The sequence below is a fragment of the Chlorocebus sabaeus genome, chromosome 20, assembly GCF_047675955.1.
Source record: "Chlorocebus sabaeus isolate Y175 chromosome 20, mChlSab1.0.hap1, whole genome shotgun sequence".
Taxonomy (NCBI): Eukaryota; Metazoa; Chordata; class Mammalia; order Primates; family Cercopithecidae; genus Chlorocebus; species Chlorocebus sabaeus.
In genome coordinates, this window is record NC_132923.1 from 100,617,000 (window position 1) to 100,643,799 (window position 26,800).

General features: G+C 44.6%; 1 protein-coding gene across 2 annotated transcripts in view; it reads left to right on the plus strand.

Moving 5' to 3' along the window:
- OSCP1 (organic solute carrier partner 1) overlaps positions 1-26,800 on the plus strand; it is a 30,558-nt gene that overhangs the window by 779 nt on the left and 2,979 nt on the right. The window contains exons 2-8 of one of the 2 annotated variants that reach the window (XM_007979383.3): positions 5,280-5,309; positions 9,767-9,921; positions 16,179-16,346; positions 16,890-16,970; positions 23,893-23,996; positions 24,774-24,902; positions 25,439-25,508. In XM_007979383.3, the coding sequence (XP_007977574.3) occupies positions 5,280-5,309; positions 9,767-9,921; positions 16,179-16,346; positions 16,890-16,970; positions 23,893-23,996; positions 24,774-24,902; positions 25,439-25,508 (737 nt within the window). The remainder of the gene's footprint in view (positions 1-5,279; positions 5,310-9,766; positions 9,922-16,178; positions 16,347-16,889; positions 16,971-23,892; positions 23,997-24,773; positions 24,903-25,438; positions 25,509-26,800) is intronic. The other variant, XM_007979384.3, reaches the window with a different exon arrangement.

Genomic DNA, 26,800 nt, shown 5'->3' on the forward strand with positions numbered 1-26,800 from the left:
AATTTTTGTATTTTTAGTAGAGATGGGTTTCACCATGTTTCCCAGGCTGGTCTCGAATTCCTGGACTCAAGTGATCGGCCTTCCGAAGTACTGAGATTACAGGCATGAGCCACCGCGACCGGCCCAGGTTCTGATTCTTCATTCCTTTATGGTAGTATCTTACCACATAAGCTGGATGATTGGTCTTACTCATCTCAGAAGTACTTCTAGAAATTTGGGATTCTAAAATAATATAGAAAAATATGAAAAAAATAAGAAAGTTATAACTCTCACAAGTGTTGGAGGGGAATACAATTGTGAAAATAATATGAGAGCTTCGAACATGCAAAATCTGGCTCCTATGGACACCACACTAATCCCCAGAAAAATGACGACTCAGAACACTCTGCCATTCTGTTCTTTTTCCTCTTTTCCTCCCTTCTTGGCAAACAACTTGCTTATACCAAATTTCCTAGGATTAATTATGAAGGAAATATTATATTTCAAAGTAGAGGAGGAAAAGTTGAAAAGGCAATTGACATGGCCACCAGTTAAAACATTCTCTCCATTAATCTTTGTATGCTCAACTGATGTTCAACATACATATTCAGATGCTAAGCATCCATATTCAGATATTAACTATTGTGTGTATGTGACTGAGTCCAAGTCCATGCATAAAAGCTAAAAATAACTCCCTATAACATACCCCCCCATTCATTCTGTACATTGCCGCCAGTGAGTTTTCTAAAATGCGTATCTGTCCATACTTGCCCCTGCCTAAATCCCTTTGTCAACTTTCCACTGCCATCTGGGTTAAGACCAAGTCCTTGCACAGGCCATTTCAGGGCCCTTCCTGATCTGATTTCTGTCTTCCTCTGCAGTCCCTTCTTCTACCACTGCCTGCCTCCTGTTTCCCAGTAATACCAAATGGCTCATAGATCTCCACTTAAACCATGTTTGTTCGTGTTTCTGTGCTAGTAATTCCCATCCCTACATTCTTCCCCTTCGATCTTGCATTATTCGGCTTAAGAATCATCTCCTTCAGGAAGCCTCCCCATACGCAGAAAGGGCCTGCGCATGCTCTCATAGCACCCTGTGCTCCCACAGCACCCCATGCCTGCTCCTTGCTAGCTTATCACTGGCCATACTCTACTGAAATGATCTGTGTATATGTCTATCTCCTGCTTGATTGTCTTATTCATCTTTGTACTCCAGCACCTACCATAATTCCTAGACCAGAATAAATTAGTGATCAATAAATGTTTGTTGAACTGATTATCTAAATTGGCAGTTTTATATAGCATTGTCATCTTTTCTGTGAGAGGGTTCTGTTTTCCTTGGTGCCTGTGTGATCGGATTTCATTCAGGCTAGTGGCACCAATGAGGTGACATGCTGGAGTCCTCAGACTGGTAGGTAGTCTGCATCTTGGAAGATAGTGTAAATTAGCAATTAAGAACATACTCTCTGGAGTCTTACAGACCTGGGTCCCAATTCCAGCTTTACCGTTTAACTAATTACACGACCTTCAGGTGTAACCTCTATAAACCTGTTTCTCCATAAAATGATAATAATATATATACCTTAAAGCAAAGTTGTAAGGGTTGAACGAAATAATGTATTTATTATGTTTAACACAATGAGTAATAGGTATCTTTCAACAGGAGGTCTGGGCAAGGCCCTCTGAATACTAGGGGACAGCTTTACCTTTAGGAGTTATAGCCTTTATTCTGGTTTTGCTAAATATGATTTTAGAGAGTTTCGGCCATCTTTAGTAATTTACATTCGCACACTCATTCATTCCACAGATTTTGACTGAGTGTCAAACACTATGTGAGATACTGTATGGAGCCTGATGCAGCCCTTCTGGACATTGACTGGAGGTAGGGCTACTGATGAGTCCACTCCAGTAACTGATCCAGTGATAACAATCAACAATAAAACAATGAAAAATCAAGCACTTACTTTGTACCAAGGGCTTCTCTTAAAAACCTTAATCCTCCCAACTATTGTAACACATACGTAATATTACTATCCCCATTTTACCGATGGAGAAACTAAGACTAATTTGCCCAGAGTTACATGGCTGGTAAGAGGAAAAGTAAAGGATTTGAGCCCAAGGCATCAGGCTCCAAAGCTCATACTGAGCCAATGTCCCCTTAACCACCACTATACTCTGCTGCCATACCTTGGGGACTCTTTGTGGGGTTGGTAGGTCAGGAGGAGAGGGAGGAGTCTGAAAAATATGTATCAATATACCCACTGATTTTATCAAAGAAACGACAAAGTAGTTGGCGGCTGGAGATCTGTAGAAGATAGAGTGAGAAAACAGGGTAGAGAGCATAGGATTCAAAGGGCTGAGAAACACTCATGTCTTCCACCAATTCCACCATTTAAAGTTGGTGTGGATGCAGGAGCGGGAGCCCCTGTAACAGATCCCTGTACACATGAGCCTATAAAACACTAGACTTGGTAAACTAGTCCTCTTCGAAGCTTTGAATGGAAATCATATTTCTTCTAGATGTTTTCATTATCTTGTGTGACTAATTGGTCTCCTGGAGACCTTCCCTGTTCCCACAAGGCCAAGGCAGATGTTGCAGCTTCCCCTACAATGCAGCCTCTAGTTTAGCATTCAACAGAAAGGAAGTGCTCTCTCTATGGGGCAACTATTGAGTGTTGCATATTGAATGTAGTCTCCTGTTTTAAGCAATGGCGAGAATAAAAAAAGCTACCTTTGCCTCTTAAAAATATTGATAAATAAGACCTTATTATATTTTGCTTAAATTCCTCATTTTACAGGAGAGGAAACTGAGACATGTGGCCACAAAGTGATTTTTCCAAGACAGGTCAATCGCAGTGTAGCAGGAGCAACCAAAGGGCAATGAGACTCTGGTTTTATTTTTCTAGTTCCAGTTTAACGACTAGCTCTGAATAGCCATGGGCCTGCCCCACTCAAAATAGAACTAAAGTGGAGTTGTCACAAATAAGTCATCTGGAGAAATAATAGAAAAAGAAGGTGTTTCTCTTCTCTGGATTCTCAGGAAGAAAGGAGTGGGGGAGCACACAGCACTACAGAGACCCCTGCTGGCGCTCAGCCTGCTTGCCTTCCGGAGCATCTGCCAGTTCAATTTTATCAGCGAGAGTCACTGCCCTTCAGAGATGACCCCCTTGCAGCACCACTATTCCCAAACACACCTGCAAGGAGATTAAAACGCCACCTCCTTGAATTCCCACAAGTCTGTGCCACTAGACAACCAGTTAAATAAATGCTGCAGAGGCCAGGCGCAGTGGCTCACACCTATATTCCCAGCTATATTCACACCTATATTTGGACCCCGAGGTGGGGGGGATCACCTGAGGTCAGGAGTTCGAGACCAACCTGGCCAACATGGTGAAAACCCATCTCCACCAAAAATATGAAAACTACCCGGTCGTGGTGACGGATGCCTGTAATCCCAGCTACTCAGGAGGCGGAGGCAGGAGAATCCCTTGAACCTGGGAGGTAGAGGTTGCAGGGAGCCGATATCACGCCACTGTACTCCAGCCTGGGCAACAAAGCAAGTCTCCCTCTCAAAATAAACAGATAAAAAATAAATGCCACAGAAAGATAGATGTGGACATTGTGCCAAAGAAAACAGTATCTACCAAACTCTTGGTGCTGCTCTCCCAATATTGTCTTTTCAAAAGCCCATGACTCTTGGTGGGGGAAGATGGTGAATTTTCCCAGAGGAGTGTGATCTTGTAATGAACACACTTTGCAGCCGGTTAGGATATGGCACTGGGCATGCTTTCAGACTGCTCTCTTGGGAGCTGTTGGTATTATGTATTGAAGCCATGTATATGCTTTGATTATAACTTCAGAAATCACCCCTCATACCACAATCTAGTGGCAAATGTTTCCAAAAGAAACTATGAATTACAAAATGGTTTTGGGGTTTTTGTTTGTTTGTTTGTTTTTGTTTTTGTTTTTTGAGACGGAGTGTTGCTCTGTCGCCCAGGCTGGAGTGCAGTGGCGCAATCTCCACTCACTGCAACCTTCACCTCCTGGGTTCAAGCAATCCTCCTGCTTCAGCCTCCCAAGTAGCTGGTACTACAGGCATGCACCACCACACCCGGCTAATTTTTGTATTTTTTGTAGAGATGGGGTTTCACCATGTTGGCCAGGCTGGTCTCGGAACTCCTGACCTCAGGTGATCCACCCACCTTGGCCTCCCAAAGTTCTGGGATTACAGGCATGAGCCACTGTGCCTGGCCAAAATGTTTAAAAAATACAGATGTGTATAGAACTTTTGCATCTGGGGGTGGTTCTTCTAGATTGAAATCCCCACCAAAAATTAAGGAAAGAAAAAAAGTCATCTTCCATCCTTTATGGGTATTGTCTAATGTCCCTCAGTAGAGGAAACAGAACTTGAAGGTTCTGTTAAGCATTTGATGTGTGTTATGCATTTATCCCCACAATAGGCCTGTGAGGTAGGTACTATTATGATCCCTATTTTACAAATGAAACTGAGGTTAAACAAGTTGCTTGAAGTTTATGTAGCCAGTAAGTAGAACCAGGTTTCAACCAGTAGAGTCTTGATTCTCACCAATTTCTCTAGCCAACTGCATTTTTCCTTATTTGGTCTCCTCTTGGGATCTCCCCAACTGCCTTTGTCCTCAGAAGCTGTCTTCATAGTGGTCCCATCATTATTCCCTTCTTTCTACATGGAAATCATGCATCTATATATATATATATAAAGTAAAACAGAAACAAATGCTGACATTTTCCTTTTAATTCACATTTCAAGTTTTCTAATTTGAGCAGTTCCATCTGTCCTCTAGAAAGGGAAATCTTACATTAATAAAAAAAAAAAAAAGAAGAAGAAGAAGAAGAAAAGAAACCTCAGATTGTACACAAAGAAACTCTTTTCTCTGCCTGTTCTTGGAATTATTCTTCCTCATGGAGGCTAGCATCTTTAAAAGCCTGCTACTGATGATATGTATTCTTGTAGCATTAGAGAGCGCGGCTTCCTAGGCCTTTCAAGATGAACCACAGGATAACTAATCCTCCTCCGTTTACTCTCTTCTTAGGCCACTCTCCGTAAGACATAGCCTTTCTTGGGCTTTTTTGAAATGTGTTGTTATCCATCATCCTTTTAAAGGTTTCAAATAGAAGGCAGTGTGTTCACAGTAGACATTAAATGCCAACATGAAAAGTAAAGTTTCATAGATAAGATCATTGGAATTGGTATGTTTAAAACCTCCTCGAAAATAATGTTCTTGCTTCATGAACTGGTGTTTTCTTTTTGTATGCTTCATGTAGATGAATGGACAGAGGTGGACAGAAAACGAGGTATGCTATCTCTGGGCTGCATGTGTTCAGTGTGCATCCACAGGTTCACTCAGGCCTTTATCAGCAGGGCTTAAAGTGGGACTGCTTGAAACATTTCAAAGTCAAAGTAAGAAAATAGGCATGAGTTTGTCTTTAGCTGAGATATTGGTTATACATTTGAATCTTTTACTTAAGAGGAATAAATACAGCACGTAAGATGGAAACTAAGCAAACTCTGACCAAAAAGCCATACTGTACCTGAGGGATCTGTCTCCTTTTCTCAGTTCCAAACTTTGCAGGGACAGCTGGGGCAATAGCTATACTTTTGGGTACGTCATCCTATTTGATAGTCCTTAAAACAACTTTGTTAAAGTGTCATGTAACCAAAGAATTGTGCTTCAACATGAGTGACTCTCCCTGAGCCATTCTCCTAAGCTCACAGAGCAACCAAGAAAAATTGAAGCATGTAACTGCATGGCTGCCAGGACTGTGGGCAGAAGGCATGACATCATGCATGCAGTGTGGCCTCATCATGCAAAAGCTTCAGTTTCCCCTTACCTACTATAAGCAGCAAACCTGAAAAAGTTGTCAACTCCTCAGAATAAAGCCTTAGACTTTCTCAGCCTTTAAATATCTCAGGTACCTTCTGTCATTTGACATTTGGGTGTGGTGTGTGCCTATCATCAGTCATCCTCCTCAATATTTTAAATGCTCTCACCACACCAAGTATGCTGAGAAGATAACATATATATTTAACAGGCCAGGTGAGTGACTCATTCCCAAAGTGATTCCCAGCACTTTGGGAATCCGAGGCAGGAGGATCACTTGAGGTCAGGAGTTTGAGACCAGCCTGGCCAACATGGTGAAACCCCGTCTCTACTAAAAACACAAAAATTAGCCGGGCGTGGTGGCGGGCGCTTATAATCCCAGCTACTTGGGAGGCTGAGGCAGGAGAATCACTTGAACCTGGGAGGCAGAAGTTGCAGTAAGCCGAGATCATGCCACTGCACTCCAGCCTGGGCGACAGAGCGAGACTCCACTTCAAAAATAATAATAATAATAATATTTAAAAGCACAGGCATTAGATCAAACAGACCTCATTTTAATTTCAGCTCCATCACCAGCTGTGTGGCCTTGCACTTTAAACTCTCCGATTCAGTTTCCCTCTTTAATAGAATGAGGATAATATAAAACGATAAGTGGTCTGGCAGGGAAAAAAAAAAAAAGGAATGAGGATAATAATTCAGAGTTGTCTTGGAGTTTAAATGAGATAGTGCATATAAAGTTCTAAGCCCAGTGCCTGGGACATAGAAAGGATTCAAACATGGTAACTATTCAGGAGGGGTTTCCTAGCCTCTCTCTAAATTCTTGGCTCCAAATTTCATATTCCCATAAACAAGTCAATTTAGAGCAGAGGTAATTGGTAAAAACTTGATTGCTTTCATCAAGATAATTACTTCATCAGACCAGGCTCAAAAAAAAGCCCAATTGAAGTGCTTGATACACTTTTATTATATTTCACAACCATCCTTTGACACCTCTCCTTGAGCAATTTTTGACCCATCCTTCCCTTGATGCATGGCAGAATTTCAGATATGAAGTGTGGATTTTGAGAGCTTTTCATATACATAATTGAATCATTGAAATTTATTTTAACATAAGTGTTCAAAAATAATGAACAGAAACTGGCTTCATAATCCGAACCCAAGACGAAGCTTGCTATGTTGAGAACCCAATTACCAACTTTCTGAAGCTCCTGTGAAAGATCCCTTCCCTCCCCTGCCTTAGCCTCTTCCTGATGAAATTTGGCTCCTAGTATATTCCAGCCTCGTGAAAAGTATGCAGAACTCATTTGCATGCCAAAAACCAACACTTAGACTGGTGGGTGGGTCTGATTAAAACTATTTATTCGGGGATGTTAGGATGAAGGAAAAAAAATAAAAAATACATTAATTTTTTTTAAAAAACTATTCCTCAGGTTTAACTTAAAGATGATGTGCTGCTTCTCTAGGGCCAGGATAACATCTCCTTCCTCTTTGTGCCTATGGTGTTTATTTCAGTGTCTGGTACCTAATAGGTCTGCCTCAACCAAGGGCTGGGTGAAGCAAATTGTAAGACAAAAACACGTTAACGTGTGCCTCTATCTTATTTCCAAAGAATGAAACGAGAAGAGGGAGCCCTAGGTGTCCTGGCCCAACCATTAAACTGCCATTTCCTCTTTGGGGGCATTTGTACTCACTGTTCTGCCCACAAGGACAGACCCTGCGATCTCTTCCCAGCAGTTAAACTGTCTGCGTGCTCTTGCGCCAGGAGCAATGGTGCTCCAGAGCGCTTCACTTTCCACAGGGAAAGACTTCAATTTGCTTTTCACTTTGCCCGAGTAGCTAACAATCACCTTGGGGTATTCTTTCGTCCAGAACTGATTTATCTGGGTCTAAGCTCTTTTCGGAGCTCCTAATAAGGGCTCAAAGACCCCAGAGAAATGAGTCAGCACCTAGGTGAATAGTAGCTCTTTGTAAGCATTAAGCTAGCCAGAGCTGATGTGATGCTTTAACTTGAATTCTTCTTCGGCACTCCTCCTCCCTGGCTTACATAAATCTGTGGAAAATTCTTCATATTCTCTGTTTTGAGGACTTATGTATAGCTTTTCAGTTGTGCCTGTTTCCTTGCAAATGCTGCATTTTATGTAGGCTATGGTAAGAAAAAGGTTAGAAAACCCAGTTTATTGCAGGTTCTTTCTTGTTTCAGTCCAAGGGAAGTGGTCAGGCATGAGGCAAACCTGACAGAGTTCTATGTCTCTCCGAGCTGTCCACAGTGGGGAAATGTTAGGGCACATTAAGGGCAAGCTGGGATGGTTTGAAATTGTCAGATGTCAGGGACACCCTGTGTTGGTAATCGATTTGGTTCTCCCTCACTGAGTAATAGGATCAAGTCTAGAGTAAAATCTAAAGGTCAAGTGTGAGTTTAGCATTTCTGTATGGAGCCACGGTCAGTTCATTTGTGTCACTGGGGGGGTGTATGTTGGGAATGTATCCCCTCTCCCCTCTCTCTGTAGCTCTTCCATTTAAGTACAACCAGCCCTCAGCTCCCCCTTCCCCCGTAAAATGTGTTGAAATGCTTTAAAATGCTGGCCTGAGCCCTCAGCGTACTTCTGTCAATTACTTACAGGTAGAGAGTACCTAAAATAATAATTTCACTGCTCTCCCTTGCCTCTGCTCTAAAGAGATATGGCCACAGGCAATCATCTGGAGTGTCCTTTGTGTTCAACAAAAGAAGGAGGAATTTCCATATTTCAATAATAACTGCTCATGTTTAATAAGTTATTTTGTATAATTATTTTAAGTAACCCAGTTTTCTTTCAAATTTGAATTTCTATAAGTGTATGTTCTCGGTATCCACATATGCTCACATTTAGGCCAGGATAACTGTTTTAATTAAGGATAATCTATGTTCAACCGTATCTGTTCCTATTTCTCATACCTGAGGGTTTTCCTGGCCCTTAACTAGTGATATTTCATTCAGTAGTGCAAAATATCTAGATGAATGAAGACCTAAAACTATAGACACTTTGGTTTGTACACTTCTTTCTCACCAGAGGGAAATTTTCCATTTGAACAGCAGTGTGAGATGTAGCACTACACTGTAGTATCAAGATTATGGATCAAATGTGGAAATTAAGGCATTCAAAAATGGTGCTATTCAAAGTACATGTCTTATAGCAACACTGCAAGTGTTTTCGTCTCTAACCAGTGGGCAGACTTGTCTGTTTGCATCAGATGTTATTCAGAGTCAATTACCATGGTTGGCCCCATTTTTATAATATTTAATTTTAAGTAAAAATATTTAGATTTGCTTTTAAAAATTAGATGAATTTTTATTTTTATTTTTTAGACAGGCTCTCCTTATGTGGCCTAGGTTGGAGTACAATGGCACAATCAGAGCTCACTGCAGTATTGAATTCCTGGGCTCAAGCAATCCTCCTGCTTCAGCTTCCAGGCCCGCCACCACACCCAGCTAATTGCTTTCAATTTTTTGTAGAGGCAGGGCCTAACTGTGTTGCCCAGGCTGGTCTCAAACTCCTGGCCTCAAGTGATCCTCCAGCCTTGGCCTCCCAAAGCTCTGGGATTATAGGCGTGAGCCACCACACCCAGCCAGTAATCCTTTTTAAAGAAAGAAATATTCCTCTTATCATCAAGTGAGATAATATTTACATAAGGAGTTTATAATCTCTGAAGCACAACACATTGGTGCCTTGTCGTCATTTATGTCTGCCCTGAAATGGTGTCATAAAGCACTCTCAGAGCCCTGCTTTCTACCGGGACATCTGTGTGGTCCCCTCAGGGAGCTGATCTCACCAAGCACACAGCATCCCCAATCTGTACTGTACGTGCTCGGCTCCTGTACTCATACACAAAGAGCAGTTTGGGATAGGCTTGCTTCAGTATTTTGCTCAGCTGTGTTCTCTCTTGTCTCTGCAGTTCTGAATGACATCATCTCCACCATGTTCAATAGAAAGTTTATGGAGGAATTATTCAAGCCTCAAGAGCTCTACTCCAAGAAGGCCCTGAGGACTGTCTATGAGCGCCTGGCTCATGCCTCCATTATGAAACTGAACCAGGCCAGCATGGATAAGGTGAGCAGACAGCTGCCTTTGTCATCTTGATTGCATTTTTTGTACCTTTTGTGGATGATCATAGACTGGGGTCACGTGAGATGATGTATGCAGTGGTTCCTTGCAAGAAACAGGCATGTGTAAATACTAGTAGTTGTTGAGTTTCAGAGTGGGAAAGACCTCAGAAATCATCCACAACAACCCCTCTGTTGTTTATGTCGTTCCACCTGCCCAAAGAGAGTGCTGGGTTTTATTTGTTTGATTTGTTTTGTTTTGTTTTGTTTTTGAGACAGGGTCTCACTCTGTTGTCCAGGCTGGAGTGCAGTGGCACAATCATAGCTCACTGTGGCCTTGATTTCCCAGGCTCCGGCAATTCTCCTGCCTCAGACTCCCAAGTAGCTGGGACTACAGGCACATGCCATCACACTAGCTAATTTTTTTTTTTTTCTTTTTTTTTTTTTTTTTGAGATGGAGTTTCACTCTTGTTGCCCAGACTGGAGTACAATGGCGCGATCTCGGCTCACCACAACCTCCACCTCCCGGCCCAGCCACACTGGCTAATTTTTAAATTTTTGTAGAGATGGGGTCTCACTTTGTTGCCAAGGCTGGTCTCAAACTCCCAGGCTCAAGCAATCCTCCTGCCTCAGTCTCCCAAAGTGCTAGGATTACAGGTGTGAGCCACTGCACCCAGACAAGAGTGCTGGCTTTCATGCCCATATTTATGAACCCCAGGAATACATGTCTTAACACAGTAAAAGCACTCAACCCTGACTGGGCGTGGTGGCTCACACCTGTAATCCTAGCACTTTGAGAGGCCGAGACAGGCGGATCACTTGATGTCAAGAGTTTGAGACCAGTCTGGCCAACATGGTGAAAACCCATCTCTACTAAAAATACAAAAATTAGCTGGGTGTGGTGGCATGCGCCTGTAATCCCAGCTACTCAGGAGGCTGAGGCAGGAGAATCACTTGAACTCAGGAGGCGGAGGTTACAGTGAGACGAGATCACACTGCTACACTCTAGCCTGGGCGACAGAGTAGGACTTCATCTCAAAAATAAATAAATAAAATAAATAAAAAATTTTTAAAAAGCACTCAACCCTAAAACTTGAATTCTGCCTCATTCTTCACAAATCTCAGCTCTGCATTGTAGAAACCAGATATTTTTTAGAACAAGTTCAAAAGCAGTCTTTACTCATAATGTGAACATACCTATTTCTTTGGGAAACAAAGTATTGGAATGCTGTGATTTTTTAAATAATAATTCCTTCAAGAATATATCTACCTCTGAATAATAATAATAATAATAATTCCACATGAATAAATGGCAGAGGACAGACAAGTCTGTTTAGAAGAATTCCAAATGATTTACGTAGATACTCTGTCCTCAGGGAGGGAGAGTGTAACTCCCCCTCCTTAGGTGGGGGCTGCACTTCAAAGAGTACAGTATGGAAAGGAGGGATGAAATAATTAGCTTTACAGTAGAGAAACTTGATAAACTACCCCAACCAGATGGTCAAGGTAACGTCCACAGTGATGAGTCACGTTGCCAGTATGTACCCTGCCATGATGTGATGAAAATGGCACTTCACCTCTGTGGTCTTCCTCCCCGAAACTCCAAACCCCAGGCTAACCATAAGAAAAACATCACACGAGGCCGGGCGCAGTGGCTCAAGCCTGTAATCCCAGCACTTTGGGAGACCGAGACGGGCGGATCACGAGGTCAGGAGATTGAGACCATCCTGGCTGACACGGTGAAACCCCGTCTCTACTAAAAAATACAAAAAATTAGCCGGGCGTGGTGGCGGGCGCCTGTAGTCCCAGCTACTCAGGAGGCTGAGGCAGGAGAATGGTGTGAACCCGGGAGGCAGAGCTTGCAGTGAGCTGAGATCCGGCCACTGCACTCCAGCCTGGGCGGCAGAGCGAGACTCCGTCTCAAAAAAAAAAAAAAAAAGAAAAACATCACACGAATACTGTTTGTGGGTCATGCTTAGAAAATACATGACCAGTACTCAAAACTGTCAAGGTCACCAAAATCAAGGAGAGTCAGAGAAACTCACAGCCGAGAGGAGCCCAAGGACACAGGACAGTGGAATGGAATGTGGTGTCCTGGATGGTTTTTCAGAACAGAAATAGGATGTTAGGGGGAAACTAATGAAATCTTTAAAGTTTGGTCTTTAGTTAATGTAAAATATAATTATAATTCCTTTACAACTTCCTCCATCATGTGAAAGAACTACCAGGCACAGTGTCTTGCGGCTCTAATATCAGTGCTTCGGGATTGAGGCCAGGAGTTTAACACCAGCTTGGACAACCTAGCAAGACCAGATCTCTACAAAAAAATTTTTAAAGGTCAGTGCAATGGCATATGCCTGTAATCCCAGCACTTTGGGAGGCCAAGGCAGGAGGATTGCTTCAGCCCAGGAGTTCAAGACCAGCCTTAACAACATAGCAAGACCCTGTCTCTAAAAAAAGAGAGAGAGAGAAAGAAAAATTTTAAAAATCATGATGACTGATGGTGGAAGTTAGATTTGCAGAGTCAGCACTCACTTATTACTGGTACTTAGAAGACTCAGGGAGACAGACTGCCTTTAACTGTGCCCTCTTACCTCTTGCCATTTACCTTTGGAAAGTTACTTTAATTCGGCCAGGCACACTTTAATTCGGCCAATCACTGCTCACGCCTGTAATCCCAGCACTTTGGGAGGCCGAGGCGGGCAGATCACAAGGTCAAGAGATCGAGACCATCCTGGCCAACATGGTGAAACCCCGTCTCTACTAAAAATGCAAAAAATTAGCCGGGCCAGGCGGCACGCGCCTGTAATCCCAGCTACTTGGGAGACTGAGGCAGGAGAATTGCTTGAACCTGGGAGGCGGATGTTGCAGTGAGCCGAGATCGCGCCATTGCACTCCAGCCTGGGCAAAAAGAGCGAAACTCTGTCTAAAAAAAAAAAAAAAAGTTACTTTAACTCTGAGCCTCCATTTTCTCATCTGTGAAATGGGGAAAATAAATGCTACTTCATCAGTTATTGGGAGGATTAAATGAGAACATACCTAGGCCTGGCATATAGCTGTTCAATAATATCAATTATCTTTTCAGTTCTGCTTGCTTTTCTCTCTCTGCCTTTAAAAAAGTTCAGAGACTGAGCACAGTAGCTCACACCTGTAATCCCAGCACTTTGAGAGGCACAGGTGGAAGAATCACTTGAACCTAGGAGTTCAAGACCAGCCTGGGCAACATAGCAAAAAACCATCTCTAATATTTTCTAACATATTAGAAAAAACCCTAGTGAGACCTCATCTCTACTAAAAGAAGAACTAGCTGGGCACAGTGGCACACAGCTGTAGTCCCAGCTGCTCAGGAGGCTGAGACGGGAGGATAGCTTGAGCAGAGGAGGTTGAGGCTTCAGTGAACTGTGTTCATGCCACTGTACTCCAGCCTGGGTAACAGAGTGAGACGCCTATGTCCAAAATAAAAAAAAAGAAAAGAAGAGGAAGTTTAAATGTCCATAGAGGAAGGACACAGAACTTAGAATCAAAAACCATGAGTTTAAGCCTTAGCTCTACCAGTTACTAGCTGTGAGACCCAATTTACTGAATTACTCTGAACTGTCATTCCTTCCTCTTGCACCTGTTTTTATCCTTTATTTCTAGCATGGTTTCCTATATACGAGCACTTAATGTTTGATCATGATGGCAGAGTCTCAAATATGTATCTCCAGTATTATACTTTGCCAACCCCCATGCACACACACCAGGCTATTCCTGTTTTCTGGGGGTGGTTTTATTTTTATTTATTTATTTATTTTGAGACAGAATCTCACTCTGTCACCCAGGCTAGAGTGCAGTGGCACCAACTCGGCTTGCTGCAACCTTTGCCTCCCAGGTTCAAACAATTCTCTTGCCTCAGCCTCCCTAGTAGCTGGGATTATAGGCACACACTACCATGCCTGGCTAATTTTTGTATTTTTAGTAGAGATGGGGTTTCACCATGTTGGCCAGGCTGGACTCAAACTCCTGACCTCAGGTGATCCACCTGCCTCGGCCTCCCAAAGTGCTGGAATGACAGGCATGAGCCACCGCTCCTGGCCAGCTATTCTGGTTGTATGCCACCTTCTAAGTGGAAATGTTTGACTGCATGTAGGAGAAATGGGATTGTGTAGCAGGGTCCTGGCAAGTGCCTTAGAATCTGATAGTCTTGAGGTCAAATATCATTCTGCACTTACCAGCAATGTGAAATTAGGCAAGTTTCTTCATTTTTAAACTGGGCTAATACCTACCTCGTAGAGTTCTTGTGAAGAATAAATGGGATCAAATGAGGTAATATATATACACGTGCTTGGCACGACACTCAGATGGTAGTTGTTTATAGTTTCAATCCTGCCCAGACATGTCCTTAAGTTAACTGTCCATCTTCTCCCTTGGCTCCTCCACTCCCACATCCCCCAGATGTCCTTTCCTCCATCAATAGCATCATCCCTCCCCACCCACACTAGGCTGAAAAGGCTGCAGTCCTTCTGGACCACCCTGATCATCATCCCTCAAATCTAGGCAGTCACCACCTACTGACAGCTTTTCCTTCTAAACAGCACATGGTCTTCCTTTCCCTGACTTCTCTGTTCCCACTATCTTTTTTCCAGGCCTTAAGTCTGGATTACTCCAACAACATTTCTTTCATTCATGCAATCAGTAGATATTTATTGTAATCCTTTTAGGAACCAGGTGCTAGCTACTCCCCCTAACTAGTCTCTCCCGTCTCTCACAACTCATCGTTGCCAGATCTCGTTCAGTCACCACTTTGATCATGTCAGCTCAGCAAACTTTAACCCCCTAACTTCTACTACAGCCAGTCTAAATTATATTGTGTATCTCCCCAAAAACTTGATTCTGTTTTAAATAACTCAGCTTTTATTTTATATTCAGGAGGTACATGCACAGGTTTGTTACGCGGGCATATTGCATGATCCTGAGGTCTGGGGTCCAACTGAGCCCATCAGTCAGGTAGTCAGCATAGTACCCAATAGTTAGTTTTTCAACCCTCGACCCCTTCCTCCCTCCCTCCCTCCCCATTCCTGCAGTCCCCAGTTTCTATGGTTGCCATCTTTATTTGCCATACTTACCCAACTTTATTACCTGCCATCCCCAACACAAACTATCCTCCGGCCATTCTCCTCTTTCTCCCAGAAAAATAACATACTCATTGCTGCCTCCAGGCCCTCACATGTACTGTTTCCCTCAACTGGAATGCCTTTCCTCTGCCCTCAGCCAGTTGAAATCCTGCAGCTGCCTCGACGGCTATATAAGGCCACTTGTGCCACGAAGCCTGTCTTCACCACTTTGGTACTCACTGTTCCTCCCTTCTGATCTTTCGTGTATGCTCATACCACACCTATGTGGAGATGGATTGTTGATATCCACATAGTTCATCATTTAAAATGATTCTTAGAAAGCTGTAGAACTTGGCCGGGCGCGGTGGCTCAAGCCTGTAATCCCAGCACTTTGGGAGGCTGAGACAGGCAGCTCACGAGGTCAGGAGATCAAGACCATCCTGGCTAACATGGTGAAACCCCATCTCTACTAAAAAAAATACAAAAAACTAGCCGGTTGAGGTGGCGGGCGCCTGTAGTCCCAGCTACTCAGGAGAATGGCGTAAACCCAGGAGGCGGAGCTTGCAGTGAGCTGAGATCCGGCCACTGCACTCCAGCCTGGGCGACAGAGCGAGACTCTGTCTCCAAAAAAAAAAAAAAAAAAAAAAAGAAAGCTGTAGAACTCTATACTTGCCACTTGCACACATATTGCCTCATTTATTGCTCTCAGCACCTCTGCAACATTGAAAAATTAGAGAGTATTTTTTTACAGATGAGAAAACTCAGGCCCAAAGAAGTTAAGAAACTTGGCCAAGGTTATACAATAAGTTAGGAGGAAGGGAGTACTTAAATTTGCATTTTCTTTCTCCAGGTCCAGTGCTCACTTTGGGACTCCACTGCTGCCAATATTATTTCATATGTATCCCATTAACAATACACATCTGGTGACGAGAAATCCTGGTTTGCCCAGGAATGTGCTGGCTTACTCATGTTGTCCTGGCTTAATTATTAAAAGCACCCGCTTTGACTTTCAGAAGTGTCTTGGTTTGAGTGATAAGTGAGACGGTCACCCGAGCTGTATGGCAAGCCCAGAGTTGGTTTTCAGTAAATGCTTGACTGAATCACTGTTTGGAGATTCTCACACCTGATTTTGATATGATCCCATTTCTTTTGCTTGTGTGTGGGTTGGCAGCTCTATGACCTGATGACCATGGCTTTCAAATATCAAGTATTGCTGTGTCCTCGACCCAAGGATGTGCTGCTGGTCACTTTCAATCATTTAGATACCATCAAGGGATTCATCCAAGACTCCCCAACCATCCTGCAGCAAGTGGACGAGACTTTCCGGCAGCTGACAGAAGTAAGAGCGCCATCAGTGTCTCGCCTCTCAGCCCTAGTACTTTTTCTCATCCCTCTGTTAAGAACAGGTAGATTATATGACAGACAGAACAGGATGAGGAATGGCAAAGCCTGCCACTCTCCCAGAACATTCTGAAAAGCTATCTGTGTCCATTTTGGTAATATAATAGGGATCATCATCTTATGTCCTCTTACTGATGCCTTCACAATTGGAAAAGCAATCATACAGAGCATAGCCATTTTCTCCTCACTTTTCTGAAAGGGAGTTCGTAGTGGATGTTCTGCTAAATCTTGGGGAACAGCCTCTCCAGCCTCTCCAGGAGAATGGGAGAGAGGAAGCTTACCCCTGCTCAGGTGTGGGGTAACAGGCTTTGTCACCGTGGGGAGGGAGCACTGCTGGTCTCCCCGCTGCCCTCCCTGCCCAGCAGCCCAGTGCTCTCCTTACCTATCTGGCTCCCATCCCTGAGCACCCACCTGCCCTGCCTGTGCGTACTACTCATCCCTCTTTGAAAGTGAAGATCTGCTTTCTGCTTGCCTTTGGCAGATATATGGTGGTCTCTCTGCAGGGGAGTTCCAGCTGATCCGGCAGACGCTCCTCATCTTCTTCCAAGACCTGCACATCCGAGTAAGTCAATGGGCAGCCCTGGGAAAACTCAGGAGCTGCTGTACCAGAGAAACAATGCTGGTAGTCATCAGGGCAGACAAGGGTGGAGATTTTGCCCAGTTAGTGATGTCCTCAGGGTTTGCCCCTCTAATGATAAAGATGTTGATAATACATCTCAGCAGTTTTTAAATGGACTAAGGAAGGCAGTGAGGCTGCCATTTTCTGATTATCTTGTGAGTTTCTTTGAAATATTGTTTCTTCTGTTAATTCTCCAGAGGAAATATGCTCTCAAGTCACCAGCCTGATCTCAACTGCAAAACCTTTTCTTGAGTTTTATTCTCCTTGACCTCTCCAGCATCTGACACTGTCAGGAGGCTGCCCCTACTCCATGGAACTCTCACCCTTCCAGGTCTTTCATGGCTCTGTACCATCCTGGGCTTCCCTTCCCTTCCCTCTCCCATCTCAATGCCTTTTACTCCTTCTTCTCCCTCCACCTGTCTCCAAACCTTCCTCCTGTCTCTAGCCACCTCCTGCTAATTAGGCATCTCCTTCCTCACCCTTTGTCTACCAGCTCCTCTGCCTGTGACTCCTGAGTCTAACCTCTGCTCTACCCTGGCCCCACCCCTGCCCTCCAGACTCACATCTCCAGCACCTTGCTGGAACTTCCCACCAGGATGCCCACCAGTGTCTACAACTTGATGTCTGTAGCTAAACTAATCTCCACAGTTCAAGGGCTACCCTGACTTTCTCATTTCTTTTGAGGGCACCACCACCATTCTCCCACTCACTTGACTCAGAACCAGAATGTCACCTTTGATTCCCCTTCCCTGATCTTCCTCCAGTTGCTTCTAAGACCCATAGAGTCGGCTGGGCACAGTGGCTCACGCCTGTAATCCCAGCATATTGGGAGGATGGGGCAGATCACCTGAGGTCAGGAGTTCGAGACCAGCCTGGCCAACATGGTAAAACCCCGTCTCTACTAAAAATACAAAAATGAGCCAGGCATGGTGGCAAGCACCTGTAGTCCCAGCTACTCAGGAGGCTGAGGCAGGAGAATTACGTGAACCCAGGAGGCGGAGGTTGCAGTGAGCCAGGATCGCACCACTGCACTCCAGCTTGGGCAACAGAGGGAGAATCCGTCTCAAAAAAGAAAAAAGACCCATAGAGTCAGCCTTGTCAATATCTACACCCTCTTTTCCTTTTTTTTTGAGACAGTGTCTTACTATATTTCCCAGGCTGGTCTCTAACTCTTGGGCTCAAGTGATCCTCCTCCCTCAGTCTCTCAAAGTGCTAGGATTATAGGTGTGAGCCACTGTGCCCTGGCACACCTTCCTCTCCATCCCTATTACCACCATCCTGGCTCAGGTCGTCATACTCTTGTGGGCTATGCTTCCCAACTGGGCCACGCTTCCCAACTGGGCCACTCTCCTCCAGCCATGCCTACATAGCCAGGCAGTTCTACACCATAACTTTTAAAAACACATTTTCTAGCCAGGCACAGTGGCTCAGGCCTGTAATCCTAGCACTTTGGGAGGCCAAGGTGGATGGATCACTTGAGCCCAGGAGTTTGAAGCCAGCCTAGGCAACCTGACAAACCCCATCTCTACCAAAAATACAAAATAAACTGGGCATGGTAGTGCGTATCTGTATTCCCAGATATTTGGGAGCCCAGGAGGTCAAGGTTGCACTGAGCCAAGATCATCCTAATAGGCTGGGTGCAGTGGCTCATGCCTGTAATCCCAGCACTTTGGGAGGCCGAGGTGGGTGGATCATGTGGTCAGGAGTTTGAGACCAGCCTGGCCAACACGGTGAAACCCCATCTCTACTAAAAATACAAAAATTAGCCAGGCGTCTAATCCCAGCTACTCGGGAGGCTAAGGCAGGAGAATCGCTTGAACCTGGGAGGCAGAGGTTGCAGTGAGCCGAGATCGCACCACTGCACTCTAGCCTGGGCGACAGAGCAAGACTCCATCTCAAAAAAAAAAAAAAAAAAAATCATGGTACTGTGCTCCAGCCTGGGCTGAGACCCTGTCTAAAAAAAAAAAAAAAAAAGAAATAGAAATAAAATAAAAACACATTTCTGAAGCCTGGGCAACATGGTAAAACCCCGTCTACAAAAACAAAAATTAGCCAGGCATCGTGGTCCACGTCTATAGTCCCAGTTACTCAGGAGGCTGAAATGGGAGGACGGCTGCAGTGAGCCATAGTGGATCCATGATTCAGACCAGGTGTCAGAGCGAGACCATGTTTCCAAAAAAAAAAAAAAAAATCTGAGCTTCTGAATTTTGAATCTGTCTCTCTCGGACAGGGCTTTGTTTCTTGCCACAATTTAACCAACTGATATGGGAAAGATGGTATGATATGGTAAAACAAGCCCAGGCTCTGGAGCCAGACGTGTTTCTCTTTTTTTTTTTTTTTGAGACAGGTTATCATTTTGTCGCCCAGACTGGAATATGGTGGCACAATCATGGCTCACTGCAGCCTCAACCTCCTGGGCTCAAGTGACCTTCCACCTCAGCCTCTTAGTCCTCTCAGTCCACCCAGTTACTCAACTGGGACTACAGGAGCATGCCACCACGCCTGGTTAATTTTTGTATTTTTTGTGGAGACAGAATCTTGGTATGTTGCCCAGGATGGTCTTGAACTCCTGGGCTGTAGTAATCTGCCTGCCTTGGCCTCTCAAATTGCTGGGATTACAAGTGTGAGCCGCTGCACCCAGCTTCACCTTTCTCTTTGAATCTCAACTCCAGAGCTGGGCACAGTGGTGAGTGCCTATAGTCCGAACTACTTGGGATATTGAGGCAGGAAGATCACTTGAGCCCAGGAGTTCAAGACCATCCTGGGCAATATAGTTAGACTCTATCCTTAAAATAAAATGTTTTGTTTTTGATACAGAGTCTCACTCTGTCTGGAATGCAGTGGCACGATCTCGGCTCACTGCAACCTCTACCTCCCAGGTTCAAGCTATACTCCTGCCTCAGCCTCCCAGGCAGCTGAGATTACAGGCACCTGCCACCATGCCCAGCTAATTTTTGTATTTTTAGTAGAGATGGGATTTCACCATGTTAGCCAGGCTAGTCTCAAACTCCTGACCTCAGGTGATCCGCCCGCCTCAGCCTCCCAAAGTGCTGGGATTACAGGCGTGAGCCATCATGCCCGGCCAAAATAAAAAAAAAAAAAGTGTTTAATTAAGAAAATGAATCCCAACTATAGGACTAGCCCCATGACCTTGGGCAAATAACTTCTCTTAAGTCTTAGTTTCTTCATCTGAAAAATGAAAATTATAATACCTAATTTTGTTGGGAGGATTAACTGAAACAGCATATGTAACATATATGTATTTGTTTGTACATATAGAGAGAGTGCTTCTGGAAGCATATGCAAGAAACTGGTCACAGTGTTGCCTTCCGGGAGTGGGGAACTATATGGAGGACAGGAGAAGGAGAGAGACTGACTTTCCATTATGTGTACGCTTTTGAGACTTTTGAGTTTTGTACCTGGGCAAAATAAAATTTTAAAAAAGGGGAAGAAATTCATTATATTTAGTGCCTTATTGTATTTCCCTTCCATGGACAAAGGAAGATAAATAGATTTCAATTCTGATGCCAAATTTTTCTTTTTGTTGTTGTTGTTTTTTGTTTTGTTTTTTGTTTTTTGAGATGGAGTCTCGCTTTGTCACCCAGGCTGGAGTGCAGTGGCACCATTTTGGCTCACTGCAACGTTCACCTCCCTGGTTCAAGCAATTCCCCTGCCTCAGCCTCCTGAGTAGCTGGGATTACAGGTGCACACCACCATATCTGGCTAATTTTTTTGTATTTTTAGTAGAGACAGGGTTTCACCATGTTGGCCAGACTGGTCTCGAACTCCTGACCTCAGGCAATCCACCCGCCTCAGCCTCCCAAAGTGCTGGGATTACAGGCGTGAGCCACAGTGCCCAGCCTTATTTTTAACTCTCATGAAGAATTGTATTTGCTATGGATGAAGCAATAATAACATCAATATAAATTAAGATCTCTGTCACTGATTAAAATAAAAAATATGAAAGTAGAGATAAGATTAAGTTTTTCATTAAATTTAAAATAACAATTTTGAAATATTAAAAATTCTGTGTCATATTGTTATCAGGGCTGCATATTTGGGTATTATTTTATGGATTGGTAGTAACATAAACAGCCATATTGATTTCCCAGTTCCCACAAGATAAAATTCATTATAAGGAAAAGGCTTTCAGTTGGGCGCAGTGGCTCACGCCTGTAATCCCAGCACTTTGGGAGTCTGAGGCGGGCGGATCACAAGGTCAAGAGATCAAGACCATCCTGGCCAACATGGTGAAACCCTGTCTCTACTAAAAATATAAAAATTAGCTGGGCATGGTGGTGTACGCCTGTAGTCCCAACTACTTGGGAGGCTGAGGCAGGAGAACCTCTTGAACCCAGGAGGCGGAGGTTGCAGTGAGCCGAGATCGTGCCACTGTACTCCAGCCTGGGCAAAAGAGTGAGACGCCATCTCAAAAACAGAAAAAAAAAAAAAAAAAAGAGAGAAAAGCCTTTCCTGGCCAGGTGCAGTGGCTCATACCTGCAATCCTAGCACTTTAGGAAGCCCAGGCAGGCCAACTACTTGAGCCCAGGAGTTTGAGACCATCCTGGGTAACATGGTAAAACCCTGTCTCTATAAAAAATTTGCTGAGCATGGTGGCACACACCTGTAGTCTCAGCTACTCAGGAGGCTGAGGTGGGAGGATCACCTGAACCTGGGACGTCGAGGTTGCAGTGAGCTGTGATTACACCACTGCATTCCATCCTGGGGAACACAGCAAGACTCCATCTAAAATTTTAAAAAAAAAAAAAAAAAAAAAAAAGGCTTTTCTAATAATAAGTCTGTATTAGAATTATTAAAATTTATTTATTTGTTTATTGAGATGGAGTCTTGCTCTGTTGCCCAGGCTGGAGTGCAGTGGCATGATCTCGGCTCACTGCAACCTCCACCTCCTGGGTTCAAGCAATTCTCCCGCCTCAGCCTCCTGAGTAGCTGGGATTACGGGCACACACCACAATGCCCGGCTAATTTTTTGTATTTTTAGTAGAGACAGGGTTTCACCATGTTGGCCAGGCTGGTCTTGAACTCCTGACCTCAAGTGATCCACCTGCCTCGGCCTCCCAAAGCGCTGGGATTACAGGCGTGAGCTCCCACGCCCAGCCTAAGATGCTTATTCTTGATTATATCACTAATATAAACTTTAGAATATTAGAGTTGAAGAGATCTTCAAGCTCATCTCTTATTTTACAGATAGGGAAGCCAAGATCCAGTAAAACTGATTAACTGCTACAATCTTTATGAGATTTAATCTGTGAGTGACCGAAACCTCTATACAGAGTACACAAACCCAGGAGAAGGAATAAGTGTAGTGTGTTTTCAGTCACATAAAAGACCCTCAAACTTAAATGCCAGCTGGATCCCCCTGCCCCAGCCCCATCCTTCTTTCTAGTCCAGCATGTGGATAAGGCTCGGGCTCCAAAGTCAGAATCACAGGAGTTTGAATCCTCAGCTCTGCCCCTTACCAGCTGGCTGACCTTGAGGAGGCATCTTAACCTCTGAGCTGCCTCATGTAGAAAGTGGCCATATGAGGTTTTTACAGCTCAAGGCCTGCAGCTGCATGGAAAGTAAGCAGAGAATCAAGGAGTATGGGTGGAAATTGGAGTCACCCTTGGTTTTGAATCCTGGCCCTGCCTCTTACTGCTCTCTTTGGGCAAGTCACTTCACTTTCTATTTTAGCTTTCTCGTCTATAAAATGGGGGTAATATGACTCACCTGGAAGGTTTGCTGCACTGCTCAAAAGTAGTTCTGTTTGTAGCTGAGCATGGTGGCTCATGCCTGTAATCCCAGCACTATGGGAGCCCGAGGCAGGCAGATCACTTGAGCTCAGGAGTTTGAGCCTGGCCAACATGGCGAAACCCCATCTCTACAAAAAAAATATAAAAATTAGCCAGGCAGGCTGGGCGCAGTGGCTCACGCCTATAATCCTAGCACTTTGGGAGGCCAAGGTGGGCGGATCACGAGGTCAGGAGATCCAGACCATCCTGGCTAACATGGTGAAACCCCGTCTCCACTAAAAATACAAAAAAATTAGCCAGGCATGGTGGTGGGCGCCTGTAGTCCCAGCTACTCTGGAGGCTGAGGCAGGAGAATGGCATGAACCTGGGAGGCAGAGCTTGCAGTGAGCCAAGATCACGCCATTGCACTCCAGCCTGGGTGAGACTCCATCTCAAAAAAAAAAAAGAAAAAAAAATCCGCTGGGCACCATGGCTCACACCTATGGTCCCAGCTACTTGGGGGGCTAAGACAGGAGGATCACGTGAGCTGGGGGGCTGAAGTGGCAGGGAGGCAAGATCGTGCCACTGCAGTCCGGCCTGGGTGACAAAGTGAGTCCCTGTCTCAAAAAAAAAAATAGTTCTGTTTGTTAAAATAGAGTTAACTCTGCAAGTGTAATTTTTTTCTCCCCCTTTTTTTTTTTTTTTTTTTTTTTTTTTTTGAGACAGAGTCTCACTCTGTTGCCCAGGCTGGAGTGCAATGGCACGATCTTGGCTCACTGCAACCTTCACTTTCCAGGTTCAAGTGGTTCCCCTGCCTCAGCCTCCGGAGTAGCTGGGACTACAGGCACCCGCCACCACACCCAGCTAATTTTTTGTATTTTTAGTAGAGACAGGGTTTCACCGTGTTAGCCAGGATGGTCTCAATCTCCCAACCTCATGATCCGCCTGCCACAGCCTCTCAAAGTGCTGGGATTACAGGAGTGACCCACTGCACCCAGCCTCTCCCTTCTTATTGTTTATTGTTATAAACTCATAGGTAATGTCCCCAAACCATTACACACTTTTCACCCTCAGAATACTGATGTCTATGAAAATATACCAAGAAAAATGACAATAAATGTATTTTTTTCCAGGTATCCATGTTTCTAAAGGACAAAGTTCAGAATAATAATGGTCGCTTCGTGTTGCCGGTGTCCGGGCCTGTTCCCTGGGGAACTGAAGTTCCCGGACTCATCAGGTGAATTCCCAACAATGGTTAGAGCTGTTTGGGGTGCTAGGAAATCAGCACATGGGCCGCACACAGAACGCCGCACTGCCGAGCCGCTCGCGGTCTGCCCAGCCCTTCTCTCTCTTTTTTTGTTTGAGACAGTTTCGCTGTTGTTGCCCAGGCTGGAGTGCAATGGCGCCATGTCAGCTCACCGCAACCTCCGCCTCCTGGGTTCAAGTGATACTCCTGCCTCAGCCTCCCGAGTAGCTGCTGGGATTACAGACATGCGCCAGCACGCCTGGCTAATTTTGTATTTTTAGTAGAGATGGGGTTTCTGCACATTGGTCAGTCTGGTCTCAAACTCCTCACCTCGGTTGATCCACCCGCCTCGGCCTCCCAAAATGCTGGGATTACAGGTGTGAGCCACCACGCCCGGCCTCCAGCCCTTCTCCTTCTTTAGTAAAATAGCTATTGAAAAAGTCAGGTTCTAATCCCTGCCTTGCCGCTTAGCAGAGGGACTTGAGGCAAGTTACCCAGTTCCCCAAGACTGATTTCCTCATCTGTTAAGTGGTTACTGTGTGGATGAATAAGATAATAGTGATCTAACGTGCTTACAAAGCAATTGGCGTATACATATGCTCAATAAATATTATTATTTTATTATTATCATTATTATTATTACAACCAGCACCTTTATCTTGAAGGAGAGTATGTATTCGTTTTTGTTCTGTAGTACAAAGAATAAAGAAGCCTCCAGGACTACCTAAGCTTGGAGAACATTCCATCATGTCATACTTTGTATTGTAGAATGTTCAACAACAAAGGTGAAGAAGTGAAGAGGATAGAATTCAAGCATGGTGGAAACTATGTCCCTGCACCCAAAGAAGGTTCTTTTGAACTTTATGGAGACCGAGTCCTGAAACTGGGAACTAACATGTAAGCAAATTCTTCTCTGAGTGAATTCAAGTCCAAGGGAGGTCACTTCATTAAAAAAAGCAGCCTGACTTCTGTTATGAAAATCCCTGCTGACAATAGGAGTAATTTCCTCTTAGGTACACTGCATACAGAGGCCTGACATTTCAAAGGGCACCCAAGAACGCCAAACATAAGGCAACTCAGCAGAATGAAAAGATACATGATGTTCCATAGCCATGGAAGAGAACTAGCCAAAATCTGTGTTGCAGTGGAAATCCAGAAAGACTTATCCTTTCTGTAAAGCTGCATGTCTTTTCAGTGATGCATGTTACTCTTCACAAGAGGAGGCATTTCCACCCAGTCTCCCCAGGTGTTTTTCTTTGGGAAGAAGTGAAATGTGAGGGGTTAACGCTCACTCAGTTGCATTCTGTACCCACAGCACCTTTCTGGATGCTATTTAATGTCTCAGAATAAAAGCTACAAACTATGCTTACAAGTTAGAGGGAGGTCCGTAGAAAGGGGCTAGATAATGTCACCATTTTCTGTTGACGCACCAGGTACAGCGTGAATCGGCCTGTGGAAACCCATATGTCTGGATCATCAAAGAACTTAGCCTCACGGACCCAGGTGAGCTTCTGCCTTCCTCGCCTACCCTCACAGCTTCTCTCTAGATACAGAAGTCTACATAAAGAGAGGTGGGATCGCTTTAGATTTCAGATCTAGCCAACATTTCCCTTGTTTTCAATCTTCTCCCTTCCACCTTATGAGTACACAGGTTTTAATTGTAGCTTTTCATGGAGACTTCCAGTGATCTCACTAATTAGGTAATTTTAGGCTTGGCTCAGCCACCATAATTAAGAGGAACCACTCGCCAGGACATATGCAATAGCAGAGTACCAGTGCCATTAGGTCCATGATTGCTGACGTCAGCACTTGTGTGTATTCTGATCATTAAAACATTTCTTTTTAACATTTCCCCCTACAGCACCATGGTAGCTAAGTCAGAGTCGGGGGTTTTAGTTTCTCTGAATTCCATCCTTACAAGTTTTCACCGAACTAGCTCCCGCCTAGCTGTAGGAGAGATCACAGAATATTAAATTATTCAGCAAACATATATTAAACTGTTTCTATGGGCTGGGGACCCAGGGACACGAAGCTGATGTAGATGTGGTCCCATCCTGAAGGGGCCTCTGGTACCCTGGGAAAGACAGCGAAACAAACAACTAAAATGAGGTGGAGGGAAAGACAGCGAAACAAACAACTAAAATGAGGTGGAGGAAGGGCTGGCTGGAGATCCTGAACAAAGTGCTGTAACAGAGGAACTCACGTTTGTCCAGTGGACAGGAATCACAGGGATCAAGAAGGCGTTTCAGAGGCAGGGATATTGAAGTGGGGCTGTAGAGTAGGTAAACTATGAAACAGCAGAGAGGGAGAAATGAGCACACAGACCAAGGTGACAGAGGAGCAAGAGTGTTCCCGGGAGGAGGATGGCAGCGTCTCCCATGAGGCTAACGTAATAGATCACAGCATCATGGAGGCTTACTGGCAGAGACTCACCTGGACAGGGACACTGAGGCCTGACCAGGAAGGGGCGTAAACTATTTGGGCTTTGTTCTTTCGAAAGGAAGCAGAGGGGTTTGTTTCAAGCCAGGGAGAAATGAGACGAAAACTGCATTTAGTTAACTAGTGGCGGAGTGAGGGGAGAGGCAGAACAGGGGAGGCCAGGCTAGAAGGAAGAGGGGTGCAGGATGGGGCAGGGTGAGAACTGAGGAGGGAATGGACTCGAGGGTGTGTTCCCGGCCGTCACCACCTGAGGGCAGTGTGGCAGCGCCTCTGGAAGGAGGCTGGACTGAGGCGACTTGTAAATACTGAGGAAACCCGATTGACAGAAAAGGAAGCCATACACTTCTTCAAGGAGG